Source organism: Apteryx mantelli, chromosome 7, assembly GCF_036417845.1.
Source record: "Apteryx mantelli isolate bAptMan1 chromosome 7, bAptMan1.hap1, whole genome shotgun sequence".
Classification (NCBI taxonomy): Eukaryota; Metazoa; Chordata; class Aves; order Apterygiformes; family Apterygidae; genus Apteryx; species Apteryx mantelli.
The window spans coordinates 20,322,086-20,341,309 of record NC_089984.1 but is presented as its reverse complement, the minus strand read 5'-3'; the positions used below and the strand labels follow the sequence as shown (position 1 = coordinate 20,341,309).

Sequence of the window (19,224 nt, the reverse complement as noted above, 5' to 3'; positions counted from 1 at the left end):
GCGGAGGCGCGGGCGGCCGAGGCGCTGCCTGCGCCGAGCGGCCAGTAACGGCCGCGGCGGCGCCCGCGGCGGCGCCCCTCCCCGCCACCCCGGGGGGCCCCGCGGCCGCCGGCGCCCGCGCGCCGCCCGCTGGCGCCCTCCGCGCCCGCGCGGCGGGCAGGGGCCGGGGGGGCGCCGCCGGGCGTTAAAACCGCGCGGGAGCGCGGAGCGGCCCCTCGGCGCCGCGCGGGGGGAGCGGGCGGCGCGGGCGGCCCGTCAGGCGCCCGGCGCGGCCGCTCCCGCTCCCGCCGTGGCCCCCGGCGGCGGTGCCGGGGCGGGGCGAGCCGGGCCCGGCGGGCGGGCGGGCCGAGGCGAGGGGAGCGGAGCGGAGGGCGCCGTGCCGTGCCGTACGCCGCCCAGCGCGAAGATGGCAGCGGGGGAGCCGCAAGCCAAGAAGCTCAAGCTGGAGCAAAAGCAACTTAGGTAACGGGCGGGCGGGCGCCCGGCCGCAGGCAGCGGGAAGGGCGCGGGGGGCCGCGCGGCGGCGGCTGAAGCACGTGCAGCACCGCCGGGGCGGGCGGGGCCGCCGAGGGCCGCGCTCCCCCCTCCCCCCCCGCCGCCCCCGCGCCCCGCGGCGGGGGGTCCCGGCGGCCGCCCCGGCCCGGCCCGGCCCTGCCCGGCGGCGCCGCGCTGGGGCGCCCGCGGCGGCGGAGGGCTGGGGGGAGCGCGGCCGGGCCGGGCCGGGGGCCGGGGCGGTGGTGCTGGGGGCTTTCCTGGTTAGCCTCCGCCGGTGCAACCGGCTGTCCGGCTGCTGGCGCGGTGCTGTGTGCTGGGGCTGGATGTTGCCGTCAGTTACCGCTCCCGGCTACCGGGTCAGGAAATAGAGCTCGCTGCCTCCGCGTGTCCTTCTGCTTCTCTTTCTTTCTTCTTTTTTTCCCGAACCCTTCGCGGGTCTCAACTTGCTCTCGTTTAGGCAGGATTTTAAAGCGACCTAAACATTCTTGCTAGCATGCATATATGTCTGTTTCGGGATGTGTGAAATATTCTTAACTGCGTTGAGGTTAAAATAATCTGGAATGAGGTATCAGTGCTATTTGCTGTACTTCGTTATTCGTACGAACGCTGTGTAACTGTATTGATTGAACCCTGTCTTTCAATTGATGCTTTACACGGAGGCAACTTTTCCTTTTTTCTTTTCTTTTTACTTTTTTGTTTTTAATGTCATAGCAGAAAAAATATGAGGTTACTCAGTGCAGGAAGCATGATCAAAATGAATACTGAGAGGTTATCAGAGGAGCTTTTGTTGGTGCAGTTTTTGGTTTGTTTCCTCAGGATTATTTAGACATGAATATAATTGTATGGTATCTGATCTGCTTCCAAGTGTTCAGTATATGAAGAGGATTAATGATACAAGGCTTGAAATGCCAAAAATGACTCTGGTGGTAACTAATAACGTATTCAAATACAGAGTAAAAGAGATGTACAGAGTGGAGAACAGTCCCTTTCTGTGCTGAGGGTCCTTGCTAATCCTATTAAATTTGTCAAAGTCAGGGTACTTGTTCTTCTGGCAACTGAGTGACTTTTCAAGTCTAATAATAGTTGACAAGCTCAGCTGCAAATAATGGAAGAGGAGGAAAAGTGTAACTGAGCTCTGAAAGTAAATAAATGGCATGCAGCAATGTAAACTTGTAATTAAAAAGCAACAACTATTGCCAACACAGGATGAGAAACTGGGAATTGCAATGTTTCTGTTTATACAGCTTAACAGAGGAAACTGCATTTTTACCTACCTGAAGTCCAGACATAAAAATTAAAAAATTGGGAGAACATTACTGAATTAAAAATATACAGGATGTTTACAATAGAACAGAAAGCCACTGTGACATGCTCTTGTAACAACCTATTAAACCAAAAATAATAATTTATAAGGTACACAATAGATACAACATACCAGCAATGCTGTTACAACCTGTGTACTCTAATCCTGTTACAGATCATTTCAATATGAAGTGTAAACTAGACTTCAGTCCTATTTCATAAGGAGACAAATGCTGCAACTAACTGGTAGTCAAACAAAGTTAATGTGTCATAGGCCACAGACTGGACCCTGAAGGAGGGGTATGGTGGTTGGGTTAGATTAGGCAGATCTCTCTGCCCTTTTGAACATAGCCGCAAGAGCGTGTCTGGCCGAGTGCTGCTGTAGGACCTTGTCCCATGTTAAGAGCCCGTACAGAAGGAACCAGGATGGTAATGAGGTTTTCTGACTTTGTTGTATTTGTAATGAGGGGCAGGTGTTAATGCAAAGCACTGTTAAATATGCTTGTGCTGTATTAGAAACAGTTAATTTACAGATTAGGAAAGAAGTGAAAAATCACTTACAAAAAGTTGTTATCCCCAAGAATTTATCTGTTGTACAAAGAGTTAGATGAGAATTCCTTGTTCTCAGCATGTTCTAGATCTTCTAGGTTTCAGACTCTCCAGCCTCTTCAGAGGACCATGTCTAACGCACTGAACAAGGATGGTCTTGTACCCTACTTATTCTCCCAAATGGTACAACGTAAATTGAAGTCTTCTTTTCACGTGTTAATGAACCTGTATCTTCCCTGTGGCTACTGCAAAAATTACTTAATTAGAAAAGTTACATTAAAAAAGTTAAATCTTACTCTGTAACAAGCTGTACCTTGGCAACAACAGTAAGTGTCAGCTCCACATTTTGTTTCCCTCACATATTTATTTATTTCTTTTTTTTCCCATCAGTTTCTCTCTAAGTGCTATCAGGGAGGTTTCCTGAATCAAAGACGGCTCCCTCATAACGTAGGCAAAGCCAGCCTGGCTCAGCTGAAGTTGTTTGAAAGCAATATGAGATAGCTGGCTTTTGCCGTCCAGTGAGCAGGACACAAAGCTTGAGACCCGATCTTGCGCTCCCAGCACAACGATGCTTTGTTGCTCTATGCTGACATTAATCTGCCGGGCAGGTTTTGCATCATCTTTACTGACGGGTGCAAATCACCACTAAAGCCAGCAGGCTTTAAACAAGGCCATTAATGCATGTTACGTGTTTCAGACTTCTGACCACGTCTGCTGTGTGAAATAAAATATCACTGTGTGTGTAAACTTTATTATTTGAAGAGAAAATAGGCTTGCAAAATAACAAACTGAGTTTTCTGCTGAGTAGTAGACACAATTTACTAGAAACGTTATGAAGCATCACTTTAAAGGAGAATTACTAATGAATTGTGTCCTTTTAGGTTTGGCTTGCTTTTATCCTAGAAGCCCGTGAAAAATACAGCCAAATTCTGTTAACAGACAGTTAAAGTTATGAAAGAATTTGAACATTCTCCTTAGAAATGTGTATAAGTGTATGCATACATTTCTGTATAGAAATACACACGCACACATCAGGAAAAAAAATGAGCAAAGTTTTGAAATCCACCATGGTAAAGTCCTCTCTGTTACATTATGGCCTTCTGGCAGCTCTGCAGCTGCTGTATTGATTGAATGGTCATGACGTAGTTGGCTGTTTGAGCAAATCGATTTATCTACATGAAGACAATGTAAGCATTGAATTTGGCAAATATTTTATACTCAAAGTACAAGGTGCAATATTCCTCTTTTTCTGTTACTGCTAGAGAGCTACTCCTTTTCAGAATAAATTATCAAGCACTATGGGTAACTGTTATCCAAAGCAGTCTCTTATCATTACTGTTCCATAATGTGATGTTCCTAAAATGTACATTACTGTACATTTTAGACTGCCTGATAGTGGTAACTGTAAAAAAAAAAAAAAAAAGCTAATTGCATGCGTTTTTAATTTTCTTACTCTTTCATCAGCTTTCTTCAAATGAAAATTTTGAGTATTTTAAACTAGCTGTGACAAAGCTTTCAGTTAGAATTTAGTAATTCGTTATCTTTCTCTCGTTATCTCTGTCTTTTTAATTATTACTCTATTTACTCTCACTCCCCGTTTGTATTCCCTCAATTTCTGTTTTCATGGCTTGTACTTCCCAAGTTTCCTATATCTGCAAATACAGGTAGCTTTCCCCGTGTCATTATTCTTAATGGCCTTCTAGTGCAAAGATCTGACACTATCTAGCACCTTGCTGTGTTTGCTCCCAAAAGAATAAAAACACTGAACGTTTTTCAGATGGATATTTAGACACATTTAGAAAATGGACAAACAAAACTATTGAAGACACTAGCAATGTACTCTTACAAATTTGCTTTATTTAGGACATAACAGCAACAAGCTTCCCTTTAAGACTGTGTTGATATAAATATATGCAAATGTTGGATGATTGATGGGGTGGGAAAGTCCTCGCTCCGTTTCCTTTGTTCGGTTATCTAACTCTGAAATTACTGCGTAGATTCCATGTGTCTTCACCTGATGTAATTGTGCTGAATTGCTCAGAGCATGTGTCATAGGATGCAGCTTTTATGCTTTCACATTATTGTATTGGATAAGTTTATTGCAATGTTTTCATCCTTATCCTTTCAATTAAAATAATTCCACATTTTATGAGCACATGCACATTTTATGTGCAATTAGAAGAAAGAGGAGGTCATGGGAAGATTATTTCTGCTCTGGACTACTAGTACAGCTGGTGTCTCTTACTTTATTTATGATATTACCCGCAGCATACCTGGCAGAAGTGACATGGACAAACAATGATAGTTTAGACGTGTAATAGGCAGTGATCCTGCAAAGACAGATGTATCTGACACTGTATGTTGTTTCACTGAAGTCAACAGGACTGACTAGTCTTGTCCCTGAAGTTGCTTACGTGCTCAGTTCTCTGTGGGAGGGGAGCCTGTGCCTCCTTGATGACGAATCCTGAAGTTCCTCTGAATTTTTGAGATGTGCAAGTTCCTTCTTTCTCATCTAATGAAACAGCTTGTGTAGAATTAATCATCTACTCAAATCTACTTATAAAAGGATATGGAAGATGCTTGGAAAGGAGAATTGAGTGAATCAAACACAGTCAATTGCAATAGTGGTTAGTTTAAAGTGTGCTTTATGTAGGATACAACCTTGGGTTATTATATTGTTGCTGAGTTATATTTGATGTGAAATTGTGGGAAGCAAAACTCTGGCTTGCAATTCAAGGTTGTGATATTGAATTTGAGCAGTTACACAGACATTGTACACAGATATTTCACAAAACCAGTTTCAGAAGTTGGGAATATATTGCTATCAAAAGGTCATTAATAAGTATTTGCTGGCGAAGTGTTGAAAACCCTTATCTTCCTGAAAAAAGTAAATTGAACTTGCAGATACAATGTGAATGCTACATTCTCTCAAGGCTGTTCATCTTTCTGTAAGTTGCCTCTTAAATCATTTCAATTTACATACTAATTTTATTTATATAATAAATATCTAAGCATTTTGTGTGAAGCAGAGATGTCTTTGGGTATTACAATTCAGTGAAGGGAAAGGGATTCTTTTTTTCCTCCTTTTCATCTAAAACTAATCATTTCTGTAATGACTGACCACAGTTAAAGCTGTTCCATGCTTGAAGGATATTGTGACGTAAAGCTGCTTGCTGACTTTATACTGCCTTGGGATTTCACTTCCAGTGAAGGATTTTTGTTTGGGCTTTTTTTTTCCTTTTTCTTTCTTGTACAGTCAGTGGCACAAAGCAGTCGTTACTGTCTCAAGGACTAGACTGTTTGACTTCAACCAGGAGAGGAAGAATACGATAGGAACAAAGAATACAGCTGTCTGCAATATGTTGAAGACTTAGCAATATCACTGAGTTTACAGATTCTGTTTTACTCTTACAGCTGTGTGATTGGTGAAGCTGCCCTAAAAGAAATAGGCACATGTTATGGAATTTTAAAATATAATGTATTTTTATCTTGTATGGATCTACTAGCAGATTATTAAATTTTTTAAATATTTTTGTAAAATATAAAATTCTCTTTATAGAAATATTTTCAAAACAACTGATGTTTTAGTAGCAAATACATACCAATACTCTTATTGAAAGAGGACTTGTGGACTTTCTGCTTGCTGCTCCCATTTTATAATGTCTGCTGAGGCTATTATGTAAAAGATCATTCTTCTGTCTTGCAGAGAGAGAAGTGGGCAGCTCATCTAAGATTAACCTTAGTTTAGTACATTGAAGAAATTGTGTGAAACAGGAGGGTTGGTGAAGAACTTTTTGATTCTATTTTGTAATCTAAAAGACTGATACTGAATGTTGTGTATGGAACATACTACATTAGTCCAAGGCTAAGTCCTAGACTAACCGTATCTTGGATACACTCATTACAAATGTATAAGATGTGTAGTTTCATGGATTACTTCAGTAAAATGTTATTTTAAAAGTTTTTACATTCTTACTTGCGTCATCAGGCAGGGGCAGAGTTCACTTTTAATTCATACTATACATGAAAGCAAGCATTTTAGTGAAATCAAGTGAGGAATAGTTATTCATCCTATTTAAAGAAACTGTAAGGTCATGAGGATCTATTCCTTACTGTATAATAACAGAGGCAGTCAGGAGAAATTGTGGCTAGATCCTGCCAAATCTTTTTTTAGATGTGAAAGTTGTTAAAAGTTCTGAATTCCGTATTTTTCTCTGGGGTCTCTGAAGCAGAAACGTATATGAAGGCAGAGCTCAGCTGCTCTGCGCAGGCAAAGCAAGTACAGAATGGAGCAGGGAGACTCCGCAAACTCAGATAACCTACCATGTATATGGTGTGACAACAAGTCAAACCTGTGGCATGGTTGTCATAACTTTATGATCATTATTTCTGAATGACCATTTTACCAAGGTTTTCCTGATTGCTGTTGCTCCAGCTATGTATTACAATGTCTAGAAGTTCCCTAGCAAATGACCAAAAAACCCAGTAGAGGTAGGGGATGCCTTGAAGAGATCAATAGCAGTAGGGTCTGCAGGTACGTGTTAGTACAAGCCAGAAGATTGCTTGATATACACTTGGGATTAGTTGTAAGTTTATAAAGTGCTATTGAAAAGTGCTGTTGAGATGTAACACATGCTATTTTGTCCAAAGCTGTTTAATTAAAAAAAAAAAAAAAAACCTTCTGGCTGAACTTGTAGGAAATAAGTAATGTGATGGTAGCTCATTTGGATTCCCTAGCTTAATATCGATAGTATGCAGTTATTACATGTTACAAATCACTATAACTGTAAATCATGTTAATGTATTATATCTGTATTCCTTTATGTATTCCTGTCTGTCTGTTAAAGCCAGGTAATTGCTTTATGAGGGAATCTACTTCTCAATTATTTAAAATGGATTTATTACTTATTTATTACTTAAATGTAGTAATGGGGCTAACAAGACCAAGCTGTGTTACTAACTATTATTATATTTGCCTGTGTGACAGGAGTTTTTCCCTTTTTCAGTTATAAAACAGGGGTTTGGCTATTAGGCATTGAAATTGTTAAACTAGGAGTAATTTGTTGTTCAGCACTAATCAGAGGCTATAGTCATTATATGTACAAATACAGTATTTACATTTTATTAGAGTTCAAAATCCTCCATCAGGATTTGGGGACCTGTTGTAGTGTGTGTTCAAAAGTGTGGGATGGGATTTATTTCTCAGTCCAGTTAGTTTCTTTTTTAAAGACCACTGGCAAACATGAATAACCAGAGTGTTCAGTTTGGAGGACCTAGGAAATCTTTCCTCCTTCAGGTATTAGACAAACATTCATGTTATCTTCAAGTGTCACTGTAGGTCCTTGAGCATGTTGAACATCTTTGAACATGTTGAACAAGTTTTGGCGTCATCTTTTCAGGCACACCTAAAATCACCCAATACTTGAAAAGTTTGGCCTTAATTTTTCTGACTACAATACTCCCATTTCATAGAAGAGGAGAAATTGAGGCTAATAACCACATCATTAGAAAGTTACAAAGTTTAAATGTATAATCTTTGAAAGGGCTAGAAGAAAGTTATTTTGTCATTTGTGGATTAGAGGTGATACAATAAGATTAACAGAACAACGTGGGATTCACTTTTGGCAAAAACAACCTTTTCTGACATCAGTCTCATGAATCAGTGTTTCTGGTGCTGGTAAGTTAACAAAATAAGTGCCAAATCTGCTTGGGATTAGCAGTAACTTTGACAGCCAAATGAAGAGCAAGTGGGTTGGAAGACGGAAAGAGACAAGAAACATGTATCTGGCTTTATTGATGCTTCTCACTTCTAATGTGGTTCTCTGCTTGAACGTCTCATGTAGTTTGGGACAAGAAACAGGTTAGATAATGAAGGGCTATCCTTTTTTTTTTTTTTCCCCTGCAAACGGAGACTAACCTTGCCATTTCAGAAGGCAAGCAAGCCTACATCTCAGCGTTGTCTCCACCCTTGCCCTCTGTCAGGCTCGAAAGATAAATTAACGTCTGATAGCTGCACATGCACTTCAGCGACCTGTGAAGGAAGCAGCCCCATCTCTGGAAGGACGTGGAGGCTCTACGTGGCTCGCCGCAAGCCGTGCCCTGGCGCTCGCGGGCGCGGGTTAGCCTTCGTTCACTATTGGCACATGCGCCTGGCTGTGACAGCTGACGAGAAGAGCTTCCCAGGGAGTTGCTGCAGGTGGTGTTGAGGTCTTAGCCAACACATAAATAAAAAGAATGAAAACGCGTTCTTGTTGAGTGTGTACTAGTCAACCAGTGTCCTTGCTGTGGGCGGCTTTGAGTGGTGGTCGGGGAGCGGCAGCAGCGGGCAGGGAGCTTGTGGCGCGAGGCCCAGTGGCCCGGTGACGGGTTGGGGTCTCCCCAGGAGCTGCAGCAGCTCTCGTGGCCCTGCGACGGCTGAGGGATGTCAAGGTCTTGGCCATCTTTAATGTGGGCAAATATAAATGGACCTCTGCACTGTGCGCTACCTCGACTTAACAAGAAAGACTTTTTAAATTATTATTCACGAGCACAACTGCTTCGTTAGGCTGAGAGGAAAGGAGGTGGCGGGAGCAGGCGGAGGTGAGCGGGAGGCGCGCGCTCCCTGCCCGTAACAAAGATGGCGGCCGGGGGCGCGGGGCGGGCGGTGCCGCCCGGTACCGAGCGCGCCCGAACCGGGGCGCGAGGCCGGGCGCGAGCCCCCCGCGGCGGCCCGCTCCCTTCCTCAGCGCGGGGCCCGCCCCCGCCGGCCGCCCAGCCAATGGCGGGGCGCGCGCGCGCGGGCGGGGCGGGGCCGCGGCGGGCGAGTGGGCGGCCAAGCCGTGGCCGGCGGCTCAGTCGTGGTGGAGCGAGGGGTCGCCGCCCCTGCCGCTGCTGCGGGCGGGCACCGGGCGGAGAGGCGCTGCCGCCGCGAGCGGGGTCCCCCGCGGGAGGGCCGGCGGGAGCTATGCCCACTCTCAGGTAACGCCGAGCCCCGCCGCGGCTCGAGCAGCGCAGCCCGGCGCCGGGGGAAGGGGCGGCGGGGGGCGCTGAGGTGCTCCTGCCTTCGGCGGTGCCGCCTCGGCAGGGCGGCGGGCGCCCGGCCCGGCTCGGCTCGGCACGGCACGGCTCGGCACGGCACGGCTTTCCCCCTTCCCCGGAGCGCGGCTTCCCTCTCTCTCCACCCTTCTGCTCCTGGGTGTGGAGCAGCTGCCTCCGCCGCGAGTTCGCTCTGCGGCTGAACCCCCCCGCCCGCGCCCCGGGGCGAGGAGGGACGGGGCTGAGCCTCGCCTTCCTGCCGCGGTCCCGGCTCCGCGGCCGCGCTGCCTGCCTGCGCCTCCCGCAGCAGCAGCCGGCGCGGGCGGAGAGCGGGGAGACGCGGCATCCCCGGCGAAGCGGACTTTATTCTCGGCGGTCGGGGGGGCGAGCAGGTGGGCGAGCCCCGGCGTCGCCAACGGTCGCTCCGGCGTCGCCAACGGTCGCCCCATTCCTTGCCGCGCGCCCGCCGCCCCGCCTGGGGCGATGTCAGCGGCGGCCCCGGGGCGCTGCCGGCCCTCAGCGGCGCCGGGGCTGGGCACGGCGCGGCGTGGCGTGGCGTCGCCCCGCCGGGCACGGGGACACGCGCGGCGGCGGCGGCGGCGGCGGTCGTGTGCCGGCCTCAGCCCCCGCCGGGGCGGCTCCGCGGCGCGGCAGCGGCAGGCGGGACTCTCGCAGGCTGTCGGAGCTCCGGTTGCGTCGGCTTAATGCAGAGCGATAAGTGAAGAATGACGAAGCCGTAACCTCACGTTCAGTGAGGTGAATTGTTGTGACCCCTTTTGCCTCTTAAAACGCTTCGTTTTAAATCGGGTTGTTATTGCCAAGTGAGCCCCTGACCTTCCTCACACAGATACTTTGATCGGTCCTTTAGCTTCTAAAAAAAAAAAAGAAAGAAAGAAAGAAAAAAAAAAAAGATATCTAAAGTTACAGATTCCAAGTTTGACCATCATTTGCTGACTCCTTTCCCATCTTTTCTCTCCAGCATCAAAATGCGGTGTATCAGATTGCACGCTGTCTCTAACCGAGGAGTACAGGCTGATAACTCTTCGAAATTGCAGGAGTGTTTAACCGTTGGAGTGTGTGGAGTTAATACAACTGCCTAAGGAGCTCAGTAGTCGCGCAGCAGTTTTTCTGTGCAGTAGCCCTATTTTTGCAAGGTTAAGGCTTTAAGCTTGGCTTCTACCTGTGAATGTATCACTGTTGAAGACTATGTTTCATAATGAATGAAATCTTCACTGAAGATACTCCTCCAAGGCAGTCTGTAAACATGTAACTCCTTAGCCAAATATTACCTTTACTTAAGGCCTAACTAAAGAAAGCATGTGAGTGGTTCTGCTGGCTACTTGTATGTTTAAGGTCTATGTGCTAAAGTGATTTGCTGACTAGTGATGCAAAGGAAACCGTCTGAACTCTGGAATCATGGAATACTAGTCTTCAAGTGCTTTTAGTGTTAGACAAGCAATGGTGAACAGTAAATGGCATCTTATTCACTTACATTTATGTTGCGTAGATAAGTATGAGAGAAGAATGGTCCTAGTCGAGTGTCTATAAGCTATTCAGATGCTGTTAGCATGGTACTAATGTTTTGTTTTAAATACATTTACAATTTTTTTTAATTGCATTCAAATCTTATGCGATTAAGGTGGACTAAGTTCTTTCATGACTGGAATAGCTGTGCTGGGAAGAGACTTAGGACATGTCTTCTTTGGCCTTGTTTTTAACTATGCAGCATGATCAAACTCTATAGAAATATTAAAATTTCAGACCTCATGAGGCAATACCTTATTTCCATAAATGGAAGACTAGACATACAGTAGGTTGTTGTGCAATGTGGTTTAACCCACCTGAGTCATGTTTTATTAAAGCTTTCTGACAGTAAAATAACTCTCAGCATAAGAATTTCATATTAAATGTACGTTACAGCCACACAGCAGTATAAAGCTGTTAAAGACCAATAAAAAGGTGAAATTACCAACTTAGCTTACTTTGCTGTTTATTACTACTATGTAGACAAAATTGTTTTTGCAGCAATTAACAGGAAAAATGTGAATTGCTTGTTAAGGCAATAATTGGATTTTTTTTTTTTTTTTTAAGTAAGACATGCCATTATCCAAAGACTCAGAATATTCCTCTATCTGCATACCAGTAACTAGTAATACACTTTCACAGCTATTTTGATGTTGCTGTTCCACTGAAGTGCACAGCAGTATGAGACGATAACATAATTGTGTGATACTTAGATACTGTACTGCAAACATTCAGCAGCCAACTTGAAGCCAGGCTGAATTTTTAAAAATTTGTATAACACTAAAGCAATTATTAATGTATAACCATGATTTTGGATACAGCTTTCAAGATCTTTCAGTTGCGGTTAATTTTGTTGATCTTCTTAAAAATGCTTGAAGGGTAGCTCAGTACTGATGTGGGTATTTTTTGTTTGTTTTCTTTTGTTTTTTGGGAGGGTTTTTTTACTTTCTTCCAGGTTGGTTGCACTTTATTACTTCTGCAGCTTCTGATGAGAAAAGAGTAATATGTGAAATCTTAGAAAAGAATAATATGTGAAACACTTTGACTATTTGCGAAAAATTAATAATCTTTGCAATCTCCCCCCCAAAATGCCACAATTAGCAGATGAAGATTTATGTTTAATGGTTTACATTGCTTGAACTTATAATTACAACTAAGTCTTCCTCTAGTACAAAGTTAAATGGCACACTCATAAAATATATTGCTTGTGTCAAGAGTTTAGAATGTAAATGTGTTTTACATCCAAACCTTCTGTAAAGTAATCTGGTGTTGTTCTTGTAGTTTTGTCTACTAAGTGGACAGAGTGTTTCTGAGTCCAAACAAGTTTTAGATTTGTATGTACATTTTATTTTTTGGTTTAGAATTTAAACAGTATATGCTTATATACTGTTCATATATTCATATCTATATATAGAGAGATATATATGTACACGCACCCTCCCCCCCCCACACACTCTATACATAAGGCCAGATATGGCATTAATTTGTGCCTCCTCAAAAAATAAGTGGCAAATCCACCACCTGCACATGTTCTTTTGCAGCGGGCTAATCAAATTAAACAGCGTGCCTCTTGAATAATATTGTGCTATTACTTGCGTGCGAGAGAAGGGACTGGGGACTGCGAGTGAAGGAGGCTGCGGTATACATTAATGTTGCATCTGTTGCAGAGATGTATTTCCCAAATAACCAGTGTACTGTGAAATCTTGCATTTCAGGAAACTATTGCTGCTTTCCTCACAGTGTTTTATATATAGTTAGGTGGAAATAATATGTGAAACTTGTCAGTCTGGTTGTCCAGTGTAACTGAATAGCAAAGCCAGTAGCAAGGCTAGTAGGGTTCACATATATTGCTGAAAGTGTTAAACGTGATTTAAAAAAAAAAAAAAAAGTAGCAGTTTAATTTTGCTGGTTCTTCTGAGCTTTGTAAGTTTAGTATCCTCCAGGATCCTATATATTATTCTTAATTTTATGCTTTTACAGTGTGTGTTTTTATGGAGTATATGTGCCCTCCCTCCCTCCCATTTTTGCAGAGGGGCAAGCCCCCCTTTAGCCAAGTACCTGCCGTACCTCATCTGGTACCATACAAAAAGCAATAGCGTAATGGTGCAGATACTTTGCAGCCCCTCAAGAAGGGAAGGATTTGCACTGTACTGAAATGTAGCCAGTGTTAGGTTAACCATGCTGAACATATTAAGGGTTCACAGATCAAAGCCTTTCTCTTTAACAGTACAAACACTGGATTCTTCAGATCATAATCTGAATCCTATTCAGAAAGGTCCCTAAATCTAATGTCAGAAAAGGCCAATGACAATGGTGCCTGCTTAAACTTGTTCATTTTTTTAATATATAATTTGGAAAGAGATTGTTTAGACCCCTCTCATTTTGTCCCAAAAGATATTTCTATCAAATGAAGTATCTGAAAAGGAGCAATATGGCTACAGTCTGCAGTAGAAATGGGGAGTGTGAATTTTTCTCCTTTCTGCCAATGGGATGTTAATATGTGGTGAAACATGAAAGTTCTAGTACCTTGGAATTGATTAATTCAAACATCTAGCTGAAATAACTGAAAATGTAGTGATATCTCTGTTAACTGAAAATACAATGCTAACTATTGGTATATGTTAGATTATGTATTTAACTTATTTGCAAAAATGAGTGTTACATTCTGTGCTTTTTTTCCTCATAGAAATTGAGCAGTTAATGAACTCAAAGTTGTGTGTGTTTGGAAAGCTGTAAAATTCTGCTACCTTATGAGAAACAGCTACGCTGAAGCTGGGAAGAGTTTGCCCAGAAGTTTCAGGAGATTTTTCTGAATGTCCTCTTACTAGTAAAATAACTATGTTGGCTTTTAAAGCTTGCCATCCCAGATGATACACTACTACACAGCTGTTAGCATACTTGAAAGGGGATGATTATAAAATACTATGCGAGAAGGAAAAACTTGGGGATAGAACAACAGCACTTGTTATATGTGATATAAAGAACTGCCTGGATTAAACAGCCCTGAAAGAGCTAGCTCCTGCTGCTGATAACATATGAGAAGTTTGTATGCGTGTTACTGGCTTGATAGAGCTTCTGTGGTGGCTAAACCAGTACAAAGTTGTTGTGCTGCTTCAAGCTTATTGACCAATATGTTCTGTTGTTCACAGCTTGTTAAATATTTGGTAGCTTCTATATTTTTGTTTTGTTTTCACTGAAAAAGACAATTTCTCCATAGGTAGGGATCACAACATGCTAGCTGTATTTCGGAGGATTTTTGAAGTACAACTGCTGGTTTTTGGTATACCATACACCTAAGTGCTAATACTTGTCTAATGTAGAAGTTAGCCATGATATCATGCACTCATTTCCCTAACTGTAGGTACAAAATTATTGATACGTAAAACTTGGCAGAATATGAGAATCAGCCAAACATGAAATACAACAGCAAACAGTTCTGGACAAATCTATATTCAACACTTAAAATTCTGACTTGTTTGTTCTACCTCCTACAGTACTTCTCATGGAGTCGTTTTTAAAATGAAGGAAGTGCCTTGTCTTGGGTCTCCAACTGCAATCCCCTTTCCCCTTACGTCCTCTTATCTGTTATTTTTCTCTCCCTCCTCATTTTCTCTAGCTATACATAAACTTATGTGGTTATTTTGAACTGACTTATATATTATCTTTTAAAAGGTGCAACACTTCCTCTCACGCTGACAGAAATTTTTAGTGAGTCTTACAGGTTTTTACTAAGCAGTCGTTACCTTTTTCAGTTAGGGGTGAGCTGCATTTCTAATTCTGATTTTCAGAAAGCATAGTCTTCCCCAGGAACTTGTCTGTTTAATGAAATATGTTGTAAAGGCCTGTCTTTAAAGCTACAACAACAAAATAAGAAACTTAAAAAAAAAAAAAAAAAGGTTCGTTGTGTTTTAATCCTTTAATCAAGGATATGAATCATGTTTGCCACTTCTTCACTTCTGGACTTCAAAATTTAGCATTTACTGGAGATTAATGTGGCATCCTAAAGAGGAAGAAGTTTGACTGTGTACCTTTGGCAAATTGCTTCAGATTTGACAGATGGTTGCCAACTAAAGGCTTTGGTAGTGACTGTGAGAGGAAGTACATGACTGAGTTTCCAACTTCTGTTGGACACAACTCGTGAGATGGTTCCATATCATCCCCTTTCTGCTTGTATTGAGTTCTTTTTTTCTTAGCCTGCTAGGTAGGAGTTAATGAAATACATCATTTAGTAGGCAGATATCAAGTCTATAAAACATTTCTCTTGCTCTAAATGGGCTAAAACAATTGGAAGCTCATTCACTTTCTTTGAAATTCAGCTGACACTGTTATCTGGCTTTGAGCCTTTGGTTATTGAAGACTGTAGTGTTACAGTAGTACTTCAGGGGGGATGGGGGAAAAGAGAGACTGGGAAAATGCTTTCTTTGCAAACCCTTGATAACTAAAGGATATAGTAAAGAGGGAGGCGCATTTGGTGGTTTTAATACTGGAGTCACCTTTGGTGGCTAGAGCAATGCTTGGCTTGCCTGTTGGAGCCAGCAGGTGTTAGCTTACCAAGGAATGTGATGGTTTTGAATGTAGTTTTATGCAGCCTTGGAGGACAGCTGCATTTGCTCCTACTTGTCACTGGGCCATATATTTAATCCTTTGGTATTACTGCATTATCACCCAAGTACATGCTATTGAAGAAAAGGGAGTACATGATTTTCAAATGAATCTAAAAAAAAATTCAAAGTGAGCTCTTTCAGCTGCTGCCAATCTTTCTCTGACGTCTTGCTTTAATGTGGTGGAAGTCATGTAGTGAATTTCAATTTGATTAAAAAGCAAGTATGAACATTCTTACCAATGAACAGCTATGCTGTTTAAGATGCCTAATTGACAATGCGGAATCCATAGTCTCTTAATTTCAGCTTGTTAAAACAGAATTAAATTGTTAATTGTTGGCCGGTTGCACAGTAAACCTAGCAACTGAGTCTGTTCAGTGAAACTCTATAACCTGGTCTGATGCTCCCCCTGTCTAGAATCTGGTATTACAACCTGAATAGAGTTCTTTAAAACTGCAGACTGTGGCATGCAGCTCTCTTTTTCTGAGTGACGGATAGTTTAACAGAATATATACACTGTTGTACTCTTGACTTCCTCTGTTCTGTATATAGATTGCAGAAAATTATTGTAGAGTGGTGCTTCATTTGAATTTGACGGTCTGTCTATATGCCAGGAAGGTTGTCACTACTGCACTGGGCAAAATGTGTGTGTTTTTGTTCCTTAGCTATATTCAGGAAAAACTCTTCTCCCTAATAACAAATGTCTTCAACATGTTATAGTAGAAACAATAAGATAGTAGTAAACTAACTTGAAAATAATTGGTTGTCTTCCAGTGAAAATGTCCTGTTTGGAATGGGAAATCCTCTACTTGATATCTGTGCCGTGGTGGACAAGGACTTCCTTGACAAGTAAGTGCTGAGGGGTTTTTCTCTTGTCAGTTGCGTTTCCAGAATGATGCCCGTAAAGAAACAGGACTGCCTGCTTGGGCAATGCTAAGTTTGCCTTGCTCTTTGTGCCATTCGGGCCTTATGCTGAAAGAAGCCTACATTGTATCAATAATTTGATTGTTCCTGCTATTTGAAACTGTGTTGTTGTCGTCCTTGTCAAGTAGCAACTTCATTGGTTTTATACAGTGGTTTTGGTATTTGTTATCTATCAATTATTTATTCTAGTCTCTGCATGCTGTCTTTCCTAGCTCTTAATTGGAAGGAACCATCAATGAAAGAAGCAACAAAAGTATTAAGTTAATTTGATTTATCAAAGCTTTTGGTATGATGTAGGTAGCAATCATGAATATTTGTACACTACTCTTAATACATTATGACAGCATTCCCCCCCCCCCTTCTTCAGTGATAACTTTGGGGCAAACAAGCCACTTCTGTAACATGCCAAGAAAAGTTGTGCAAGTGTATCTTCATTTTTATTTCAATTTATCAGTCAAGAACAGGACCACTTCTTATCATGTGGTCTCTTATCTTGCTTGAGCCTAGTTGTTATGCTACCAACCATATCACTGAATTGCTGTTTGTGTGCTGCTGGTGGCATTACGTTTACTCATTCTCTGATCAACTTATAGAGATGTGGCTCTTCAACAGCTGTAAAACATAGTTTGCTCTTTTAAATCCTTCTGCATGAGTTCACTTTTCTCCAGTTGCTGCTTCATGTCCCTAAATTAAGTGATCAGTGAATAAGTTGATTCCATCTTTCGAAGTGTTCAAAAATCTTTGTTTCATGTTTAAAGTGTTAATCATTTTTTTCTCTATTTATTCTTTTAGTTACTAATGGGAATGCTGGATCAAGAATAAATTTCTTATCAATGAATAAAGAACAGCTGCAGAACTTTTATTTGTCAATATGTGTGTTGTCAGCCACAAACATTTTGCTTCAGTGCTTTAATAAAAGGCACAATTTGTTTCACAACTGACATTTTATCACTCAAGTTTTATTTAAAGGTCCTGAATATCATAAGCTGGAGGCAAAAGACAAAGTTGTAATGGAGTGTTTAACTTCAAAAATGTATGGAACTTAGAACCCTCGAGACAAACTCTCAGTTTCTGAAAATTTGAATTATTCTGATTTAATTCTTTGCTGCATGTTTTCATTGAAATAAGTTGAAAACAAGGCTCTGAACATAAGTTAAAAAACAAACAAACAAGCAAACAAACAAACAAACAAAAACCAGCATCTCCAGGTAATCCTTATAAATTGTTACCATGTGAGTGGTGGTGGAAACTGAAATTCTGCAGGAGGAGTACATCATGCTTTTCACTGGACCTAAAATGTTCTGCAGAATTTCACTGATTTAAAAATCAGTAGTCTTACGTACTCAAATTTGAGTCCTGTCAGACAAGTTAAACCATCTCCTTGAACAGCATATACTCTGTGAGCATTTTTCTACTGCCAAATGCCTTGTGAAGTATTGCATTATTTAAAATGGTAAGCAGTCCTCCAACAGCAGCTGCAGAGAGGACCAGCTGATAGTGTGATGACTGATAATAACCTGGAAACTGGGAAGCCTGTTCACCTTCTTCATAAATTCTTGACTTTTCTTCTAGCTCCCTATCTGTGAGTGTATTCATAGTAGTCCACCTTTACAAGTGAATATGCGTGTTTCTACTCCAAGCCAAACTAAGTCCTGCACTACTTCTGAAAAGGGAACCAGATCTCATGCTTCCTCAGCCTGTGGAGGATAGATAAAACAACAACCCTAGCTGTAGAACAACTGCTAAAATGAAGATTCAAATCCTGCAAAGAGGTGCAAGAACATGGATGCTTCAGGACTCTGAAGCATTTGACAGAGAAATTATTAATTATAGCAAAAGCTGCCAGAGACCAATAGAGAATCTGGAGCTACTGCTTAGCCTAGTCTCTCTGATTCTCTTGTCAAATGAGGCATGCATCCATCTCTAGCCATGTAGTGCCAGCTCTTGGCATCTTGGTAATGATCAATTAACTTTGTGGTGTCTGTATCTCACCTCTTCAACTGGATGGTCATCTTTAATGGGGCCATCAGACCAGATGGGCTCTGGCTTAAAGTAGCCCGGAGGAAAGAGAGTTTAGGTAAACTGAACACCTGTAAGAGTTTCATATGTTTAACTTTTTCACTCTTTCTGTTTGTTCAACCTCCTTTCTTGCATAACCACTGCTTTAAGAATGAATATCTTTAGTCTGAATAAAGGACTTGATTTTGTAAATTTAATCATGATTTACTGTCAGTGAAATAAGGGAATGTTAAAATTAGTCCTGCTAGCCAGATTTTTTTTTTTCTTTTTAGCTTCTGTTAACAAACAAAATGCAGATGGAAAGAGCATAAAACTGTGCTGGAAGTCTCAGATGGTCCTTTTAACAATATTTAAGTGGCTATACTACATGTTGGAAGTAAACCTGAAAATAAATACACCATGGACTCCTACCCCTGGCAGATTTGAAGCAATTTGCTGCCATGCCATACTGGCTTGAGAAAACAAGATAGGGGGCTATTTTGGCCTTGGGCTGTTAAAATAGTCCTATTTCCTTTCTTTTAATGTGTGTTTTGGTTTAATCTGGGTTCCAAAGTCTTTTGTTCTCTGGACAAGTTTTGGAAAGCATTACACCTTCCCTAGACCATTTGTGGGAGAGGTGGTCTTAATTTATATCACAGTAGGACTTGGTCGTCTTAGCTTTTCAGGCCACATCAGCAGCTTGGCATTACATGAGCTAGAGAAGTTTTGGTCTCTATCAGGTAGTTATGTTGGGCATCATTTCTTATCTCTATTCAGGGAGACAATCTGAAATAGTGTTAGCAATATTGGTGGCACT

At 42.2% G+C, this 19,224-nt stretch overlaps 1 protein-coding gene and 1 long non-coding RNA gene across 2 annotated transcripts in view; both read left to right on the top strand.

Moving 5' to 3' along the window:
- Positions 1 to 383: 383 nt before the first annotated feature.
- On the top strand, positions 384 to 8,590 carry LOC106498934 (uncharacterized). Its single transcript, XR_010884715.1, has 2 exons — positions 384 to 462; positions 8,277 to 8,590. It is a non-coding gene; the product is annotated as an uncharacterized lncRNA (long non-coding RNA).
- Positions 8,591 to 9,103: 513 nt separating this feature from the next.
- Positions 9,104 to 19,224, top strand: part of ADK (adenosine kinase) — a 302,259-nt gene continuing 292,138 nt past the window's right edge. Inside the window, 4 exon segments of the mRNA XM_067299898.1 lie at positions 9,104 to 9,152; positions 9,155 to 9,281; positions 9,283 to 9,303; positions 16,260 to 16,334. Coding sequence (XP_067155999.1) covers positions 9,104 to 9,152; positions 9,155 to 9,281; positions 9,283 to 9,303; positions 16,260 to 16,334 — 272 coding nt within the window.